At 36.3% G+C, this 9,141-nt stretch overlaps 1 protein-coding gene across 1 annotated transcript; it reads right to left on the reverse strand.

Annotated features, from left to right (window-relative positions):
• Positions 1–678: 678 nt before the first annotated feature.
• Positions 679–6,692, reverse strand: txndc15 (thioredoxin domain containing 15). Its single transcript, XM_012881510.3, has 6 exons — positions 6,487–6,692; positions 3,941–4,260; positions 3,682–3,825; positions 2,877–3,040; positions 1,875–2,005; positions 679–981 (listed from the first exon to the last, which is right to left on the reverse strand). The coding sequence occupies exons 1-6, from the start codon at positions 6,581–6,583 to the stop codon at positions 785–787; spliced, it is 1,053 nt and encodes a 350-aa protein (XP_012736964.2). The 5' UTR covers positions 6,584–6,692; the 3' UTR covers positions 679–784.
• Positions 6,693–9,141: the final 2,449 nt, after the last annotated feature.

Below are 9,141 nucleotides of genomic sequence, written 5' to 3' on the forward strand. Positions count from 1 at the left end.
TTACATTTGAAAAAATAAAATCAGATTTTTAATAAAATCTGAGAAAACACCAAAGTTACTCTCAAAACCTTTTTTTATTTATGAAGTTTTTTAAATTTCTGAATTGCATTTCTTTTTCCACATTTCGATTTTTTAAAAACGTGTCCTTTGCTTGCAACAGTAATGAAACTAAATTCTTTCCATACGATTAAGGAAATCAAATGTTGAGGACATTTCAATATGAGCCAATGTAAAACAAAATTTTTTAGGAAATTGTTTTTCCTTGCACATGGTAGGCTAAGGAATAAAGTCTGAAAACTCGAACTTATTTTTTCCTGATGATTTATCCAGATCAGAAAACAATAAAAGCAACTTTTATACTTTTCCAGAGTGGATATGAACCCCGACTTATTATAGTTATTCTTATAGAGAATAAAATCAAATTCTCTTTAATACAGAAATATGCAATATTGTAAAAAATATATTTACTCTTAAGAATGTATTTTTTAAGAAATTGAGGTGTGACTCACTATACCTCCAACATTTGCTTTTTGTAATTCTCTGTTTTGAACTTTTAACTCTCAAGAATTTTACCCTCCACTGAGAGCATCCAAACAGAAGCAAGCTCACGGTTCTGACTTCACCTCCTCGATCAAAAGCCGTAAAATATTCCCTTTCTAAAAAAAAAATATATGTATATATAAATCATAACATTTCACATATTTTATTTCATTCAAAAACATGACACACAAATTAATTAGAATGTGCAGCCAAAACATAAAAAGGTTCAGAGCGTTCAGTGTATTCAGTCCTGATGTTCGTGCTCCTGTCCGGGTATCAGCCAGCGGAGGCTGTCTGCCCGCAGGATGGCGTAGACGGTAAAGCCCGTGATGAAGAGGATGGAGAAGACCAGCAGCCAATCGATGCCTCTCACAGGGACGCTGGAGAGGGGCCCCAGGCGGTCCGTCTCCGTCACATTTCTGTCGGGGCCCCCTTCAAACCCTGAAACAGGCAGATCTCCTTAGGAAAACATCTACTCTCAAATTAAACATTCTACTTTAACCATCTGGTTTAGTTGAATGGTTCGTGTTTATAGCAACTGATAAAAACTTAGAACCATTTAACTGCTTTTCATGTCTTAAAACTCTTTAGAAAAAAAACAGCCAACTCTTTCACACCCTCCTCTGGGAGCTAACCGATTACTTTGGACTATAATCAATGATTATAGTCAGAAAATTTTATTCTTATAATAGCTTCAGTCATTAATAATAAATGTAGAAACAATCTAAAATAAATCCACAGTTTAAAATTGGAGATGCTCCGACCGGGCGTTTGCCGGACGGTACAGACTTTTAGGTCTGCGGTACTGATATATTGACTGATTCTACGAAAACGCATAAAAGAGGAAAGAAAAGTGCTGCTGGTTCTTTTAAATACCAAGCAGGTTTCAATACAACAGAAAAATAAGGAATTACAACATAATCCTTATGCATGTATCAAAACATAGTCCCTAAGGTTTATCGTATTTGCGCGAAACTCAAAAAAAAAAGTGCATCAAAGCACACGCTGCTGCTTTATGGCCCAAACGTTATGGGTGTTTTCAGGTTGTTTTTGTTACAGATTTCATTACCAGGGCTTGGGGGAGATTTATTTTGTGCTGAAAAGAACCAATGAAGAGAAAAGGGGCCAATTCATTATAGTTGGTTCATCGCTCTTTTGAAAATAATCAACAAAACTTTATTTTCCAGCCCGAGTCGATGTTATTTTCGTCAACAGCAGAAATGCAGCAAGTGACCAATACAATAAGAGGTCTGGACATTTATATCCAGATTCGGCTGGCAGAACAATTTATACTTCAGTAAAAATGTGTAACGTTGTAGGACAAGGCTCCTTACCCGTCTGGTTAGTGATGAAGGAGGTGAGCACCTCCAGCGTCCTGTCAGTGTGGTTGAAGCGAGCCATGGGTTTGACACCCTGAAACAGCAGGATGTTGGGAACTGCCACCGTCCCAAACCTCGTAGAGAGACTTTTAGTGGAAAAACACAACCAGGACAAATGTTAAAGTGATGGATATTTACACAAGTTTCTGACTGCTTGTTGAACTATTGCTAATACATCAGTTTCAGCGAGGTATTAACACTTAAGGAAAGAATTATCTGAGCAGAACCATGAAATGTGTGTGGCAAAGATTTATTTAAGTTGCCCTTTGAAAGATATTGTCTGTATCTGAATAAAAAAAAAAAGCAATTAAAAAGAATTAAGGTGAACTCTGTGATGGTGATACTGGCCTACAAACCTTTATGGACCATCCATCCATACAGTTTTTTTTTTAAACTTCCTTCCAAATTTATACAGTATCTCACAAAGGCCGGTACATGGCTCACATTTTATAAACATTTTAATGTATTTTTAATGGGACAACCCTGAAGAATTCACACTTTGGGTATAACCTAAAGTAGTCAGTGTACTGCTTGTACAACAGCGTAAATTTGTTGTCCCCTAAGAATAACTCAACACACAGACATTAATGTCTAAACCACTGGCAACTAGATTAAGCACACCTCTAAATTAGGATGTTAGTGCTACAAGGTCTCGAGTGCAAATGGGGAACTGGCGCGTTAGGGCTAAAAACAATAATATAGAGACCACTAAATTAAGATCTAAAAGTAAGCACAGGGGTTAGCTGATAAATAAAGTTTGTACCTTGGCTCAAATGTGTGCCAACTATATTATTTCAAAATGATCCATAGGAGCTAAGGAACTTCTGGCTGATGAAACTGTGTATACTCAACACTAAGCTAAAGTACACTGGCAGATACAACAAAAATGAAACATTCGTTTGTGTTTTTTTTAAGGCGACACGGTGAGTCACATGACTTAAAGAGGTTAGCATTCACCTGCTGTGCTGAGAGGCGTCCAGTGCCAGGAAATGAATGCTGGGAAAAACACGAGGCAGGGCGTTGAAGTGAGGTGCCAGGCTGGCGGAGAACTGACACCAGGCTGTGAAGAACAACACCACTGAGCATTCTGTGCCGTTGGCATTGAGAAAATCCATCAAGTCCTGAAAGAAGACAAAAATGTGAACTTACTTTTCTATTGAAGGTAAACTGCAGTACAGCAATACATATATATATATATATATATATATATATATAGATATATATATATATATATATATATATATATATATATATATATATATATATATATATATATATATATATATATATATATATATATATATATATATACATATATATATATATATATATATATATATATATAGAAAAAACACTGAGGTATTTGCTCATCACCACAGAGACCCTCTGGATTCCTTCTACATTTACCTTTTTATTGTAATTCCTTAGAGGACGAGTTCTCCAAAGAAACTGAAATTTGGCAATACTGATATCTTTTCTAAACCAAAGATGCAACGTGCTTTAAAGAATTAAAAGCCGAAAAATGACACAAAGTAAAATACAACAATTAATCTTAAAAAGCAAAAGACTGTTAATTCAGAGTTTTCTTTTAATAAAATGAGATAAACATTTGAAAAAATACCTTTTGAATACACTCAGGTAATCTTTATTTGATGTCAAAATGGGTTCCATTATTTAAAATATTTAAGCAAATACTTTTTCACAGCAGGGTATCTATAAAAAGTCCTATATTTCAATAGATTTAGACGTTCAGGAAACAAACCTGTGAGGAGTTGAGGACCTGCACGGTAAAGTTCTCCAGTCCTGTGATGTTCCTCTTGTCACAGTTTACTTTGTATGTCTTGGTCGTCTCGGTGGAGTTGGACTCCTCAGCCAGGGGGTGTGCGGGGACCATCTCAAGCATGACCTGAGGATGAAAAATATAAATAAAATTAGACCTCAGTCTGTCTGTTTCAAACCTAACCTTTTTAATCTTTTTGCAAAAGCTTGCATTTATTATTTCTGAGCTGCTGTTGTTTAACCTGCTGCCCTGATTCTGAGTCCTGCTCCTCCAGCAGCGCTGGGTCTTCAGCCTGAGCAGGCGAGACACACTGATCGCTGTTCTCATCGCAGGGGGGGGAGAAGCCGGACTGGAAGTCCTTCACGTTCTTGGGAAACAGCGATTCGATGTCAGACGGATCTATCGGGGTTTCAGTCCCCATCACCGCGTCTGCGATTTCAGCCGTCTTGAACTGCCTTTTGGGCAGAGAGTCCAGCTCCTCTGACTCAACAAACTTGGGCTTGTTCTCCAGGTCAGACACGGCCTCCTCTGACACCGCCGTCTGCAGTGACTCATGATTTTCTGAGGGAAAAAAGAAAAACAGATGATAATACACTTACTGTCATCATGTCTAATTTACCGTATTTTTCAGACCATAAGGAGCACCGGATTATAAGGCGCATTCGGTATTCTTCCCAACTGTGTGATATCACTCCCCCTCCGCGCTCTCCTGGAATGGAGAACTGTCCGTCTCTGTCTGGAGGACAGAGTAGTTGGACGACACTGCCCTGTTTCTAACATAAGGCCAAAATAAACTTACCTTTTATATTGAATTAATTTACTTGGTTTATTGTTGCTAGCGGGTACTCTGGGTGCGGTGTGCCTTACATGAATGCACTTCTAGTTTAGACATTACAGTCGGGCAGTCTTGTAGACAACTCAGGGGTCCGATCAGGTAGTGACACAGTGTACCGTAATGCTCTGAATACCCATTGAGCGGAGCGGCTTCGTTGCTAACCAAAGTCTTACTTACACATTTTAACAGATTTTTAAATTAAATCAGTCAGTAAACACAACGCTAATCATATATAAAGACGCACCATCAATTTTTGAGAAGATTTAAGGATTTTAAGTGAGCCTTATAGTCGGAAAAATACAGTGGTCCAATCAGGTAGGTTTAAGCAGAAACACAAATCACACAAAAAGAAGGGCTTGCATAAACCTGTCAGAGCCTCAAGGAAAAAATTAGTCTGTAAATCAGTAAATCTGAGTAATACTATGCAAAATGCATAGCATCATTTAGCATTCTGTGTATTTATATAAATCAGAGATCAACTAATATAAAATGCAGATTTAAGAAAAAAAAAAATCAGGATGGCTGATATTCTAAGCAGACTACTTTTTTTATTTGCTTAAAATGTTTTTGTTCTCGTAAATTTTTAGACCTGTGATCAAAATTTGGCCGGTTTTCTTCGGCAGCAAAACACCAGGGAAACATGCAATATGCAATTTGTTTGCTGAATCCAGTCATGACTTGCAATAAATAAATAAATAGTTTGGTGTTAATGTGTTCATCTTTGGGTTCATTTCAAACCCACATCCCAGAAAGTGAGCACACTCGACCACAAAAAAACAAACATATTTAGACATTGAAAACAAAATTACTGCCTTTCCAATGACATGATTTAATTTTTTGTTTTTGCCACATTTTGCTTCAGATCAAAATTTCTATATAAAATCCAGCTAACCTGAAATTCAAAAAGCCATTTTTGGATTTTGATTTCATTTAAGTGAAAAAAAAAAGCTATCCAAACCAATTTTGGACTATTACAAAACATAAGTGTGCACACCCTTAAGATAATACGTTGTTTTTTTGGCATCAATTAGAGTAAATATGACTGAGCTGAAATGTCCTTCAATCCTTGTAGGGTTTTCCTTACATTTCTGTGCTTTAGACAAAGCAATAGTTTGCAGTTTGGTTGCAAAAGATCAGAATTAGTCTTTAGAAGGGTGCATAAAAATTTCACAGAATCATAAATACTCCATGACACAGTCAATATGGCTATGATAATTGGATAACATGTGGGACAATTGTGACATTATAAAAAAAAAAAATACTTTATTTCACTTTTTCACTTTGATTGTTTCACTTAAAAAAAAAAAACATTGTGAAACAATCAGAACGTGGGTTACTTTGTCAACAAAAGAACGACCTGAGCAGAAGAAAGTTACAAAACAAAATATGGATTTAATGTATTAGCTTAAAGGTGAGCACAGTTATGCAAGCGAGTTACAGTCCCCATTTTATTTTCTATTGCACAGATTATTTTTTTTTTGCTCCTTTACTGTGACAGTAAAGGTGGTGAGTTTTTATATTATACATATTTTATCTAGTATTAAACAAGGGAGGATTTTTTTAATGTGCATTTATTTTCAAATGTTATCCAACTTTATTCTTGGAAAACCCTTTGTTTATTGAAGAGAACAAGATAAAACCCACCTCGTTTTAATCGTGTCAAATAATTAACAGTTTCGATTATTGAAAAACGTGAACATTAATATTTGTATGATTCTCACACTGGCGTAGTTTAACGTGTACGGTTATTTAAATTAGCTAGCTTGCAGTTGCAGCTAATTAGGATTAAACACGAAGGCACTTTACGGGACGACAGGTTGACTCAAACAGAAATATAAGCAAATTAAACCCTTTAATTCTAGCATGAACATAAGATCTCAACAGAAGCGTGACATTTATTAGCATCTAGTCGGTTCTTGTTTTCTTTCCTTCTTTGACAGTTGGTGTCCTACCTTCAGCAGCAACAGCCGAGAGTCTCAACAAGACGGAACAATTGATCATGAATAACAAAACAAACGTTATAAAAGGTCTGCGTAACCTCCGCGTCATATTTTACTTTTTAAAACAACCAGGAAGATTGAAAGCGGGGTCAGGACATGATGATGTCGGGGAGTAGTGTCTTCGGATCCTAGGAACTAATTCTCCAAACCGCGGGGGAAATATTTAAGTGTGACACTGGCTGAAATTGACTTCCGGTTTGCGAGAGTAACCGTGAATGACGTTGTCTGTGATGTAATGAACAAAAAATAAATATTGAACACATTGATAACCGCTTCTATATTACTTTTTGGGGTTTCTCATCACTTCCAAAATACTCGCTGATTTATTTTTATTTTTTTTACATTGTCCTTGAAAAATAATATTGATAATTTTTTCATTCATTCATTTAATCTCTCTGACTTCATTGCACGATTATAAAAGTAAAATTTTTAAAAAAATAAAATAAAAAATCAAGTCAATTCAATTCTCTACTAACCCAATAGCTTCTAAAATATTTTAATATTTAAATAAATTACTTTTATCCAAAAAATGCTTATATACCCCAGTGTGTAATTGTTTGGTGTTTTTTTGGCTAATTTTGTTAAGATACTGTACATATGAGGTTTTTACTGTGTGGTTGAACAGTTGTATTCTGGGGCAACTCTCTCTCTCTCTCTCTAATCCTAACCAGTACTCACTCACTCACTCACTCACTCACTCAATCAATCAATCAATCTTTATTGTCAGCTACAATTTGCATTGTAATTCAAATTACAGTTTTAGTACGACCGTACACATACATCACATACATTTGGGGGGGAACGGTTGACTGAGGCCTTGCGTTGCCAAAAAACGCAGCCGTTAGGTGCATTCTTTCAACTGCCAAGGACCCCGGCGTGACGCGGCTTCCTTAGGGCACTGCCTTTAACTCTGTGGAAAGATAGGAGCCACATTTGGGGAGGTAGAGGGAAAAAAGGCATATTTCACACTTTATCCTTCACAGGGCACAGTTTGAGATGTGTAAAAAAAAATCTCAGCACATGTGAGTGTGTACAATTTGTCCATGAACGCTGTCCAGAGGCCAGGAAGGCCAGGGATTTCTTCTATTCTCCAAATAGAAGAAATCTGAGTATCATGAATCCAAGCATGTATACATCTTCAAAGTCCTCGACTGACAAAATAAAAAAACACAGCATTTCCCACCTGTTCCAGAAATCTAGGGTGTATTCCAGGAAGTGTGTCCAGTCAGGACAGGACGGGTCCCCTTTACCCTGCCTTTCCATCAAATTTTTTTTTATCAATTGCATTAAGAGACCAGCAGACCAGATCCATAATTTTCAGAATTCGGGTGACACTAGAAGTACACTTTATAATATTCCACATATTGACTAAAAACAGAACAAATCAACAGTGAGAAGGTTAGATGTGAATAAATACATTTAAATTCAGAGACTGGCACCACATAATTTTAACTGTTAAATTAGGGATAAAAACATACTTCACAAAGCCAACTATTTATGTTCTGAAACAGAATTAGTAACAAAATGTGTTATAGTTTTGATTTGTGTTATGGATATCCAATAAGAATTTGTGATAAAATAGTTTTCTCTGTTTGTACTACTATGTTTTAAATAGTTATTATACAATACTGTAAAAAAAAAACATTTGCGTGTTTAGATTTATTTTTTGGCTTTTTGTGTCACACTTTGTCACAGTAGCCCCAGATCTATTGCCACCATCTGTTCCTCCAGGTCTGATTTTTGTTCTCTGAAATCTTTAGTTTTACACCAGATCTAACAGGAAGCACATCTTCCAGAATATTCCTCCTTTGTCTCAACAGTCCACAGAACATTTTCCAAAAATCCTTGAAGATCATCCAGATGTCTCTTTGTGAAACAGACCTTTATGTTCCTTTTGCTGAGCAGTGGTTCTGGCTTCAAGAACTCTTGGATGAATTTGCTTTCTGCCCAGTCTATTTCCTGTTGTTGAAATGATTGCTGCTCTCAGCTGAGGCCGCGGAGGTCTGCAGTGCTCTGGGTCCTTTTGTGGTGTCCCGAACGTCATAAATCTCCGCTTGGAGTAAATTTGGGAGGCCAGTCTAACCTGGAAAGGATCAATGATGTTCCATTTATGTTTAATGGCTTTCTCTCTGGCTTGTTGGGACTCCCAATTCCATAGAAATATAAATGTAGCCCCCTCTGGACTGAAAGACTCAAATGACTTCTGATTGATTCACAATTTCTTCTGATGTGTTGTATTTTAAAGATCTTTTAACCTTCTTCATATTGTCAGAATGGTTCTATTTATATGTATTTCTTGATTAAGCAAGTCCGGCAGTAATCAGGCATGGGTATAGGTAGTAAAGTGGAAATCAATGACTTGCCACACTACAATGTGTCTGCGAAGATAATTTAATGACATAATCCAAACACTTATACTAGAATAACCTTTTTTTTTTTTTTAGCTCTGCAACAAACCTGCTTTATAACCTGCTGCTTTAAGTTAGAAGACCCTGAAATTTGCTCTGGCTACACGATTACTGCTTATGTTTTAATCCTATAAGTTTCGCGTTTCACGAGAAATCATATCACCTTATTCCACAATTTTAATTATTTCAGTTTAAGTTT

The sequence above is a fragment of the Fundulus heteroclitus genome, chromosome 11 (genome assembly GCF_011125445.2).
Source record: "Fundulus heteroclitus isolate FHET01 chromosome 11, MU-UCD_Fhet_4.1, whole genome shotgun sequence".
Lineage (NCBI taxonomy): Eukaryota > Metazoa > Chordata > Actinopteri > Cyprinodontiformes > Fundulidae > Fundulus > Fundulus heteroclitus.

Bases quoted from the DNA above. Each gene is read 5' to 3' on its own strand.
- txndc15 (XM_012881510.3), bottom strand. From the start codon at position 6,583: ATGACGCGGAGGTTACGCAGACCTTTTATAACGTTTGTTTTGTTATTC. The intron at 4,261-6,486 runs GTAGGACACCAA...TTTTTCCCTCAG, and splicing joins CTCGGCTGTTGCTGCTGAAG to AAAATCATGAGTCACTGCAG. The intron at 2,006-2,876 runs GTGAATGCTAAC...TTCCACTAAAAG, and splicing joins GACGCCTCTCAGCACAGCAG to TCTCTCTACGAGGTTTGGGA.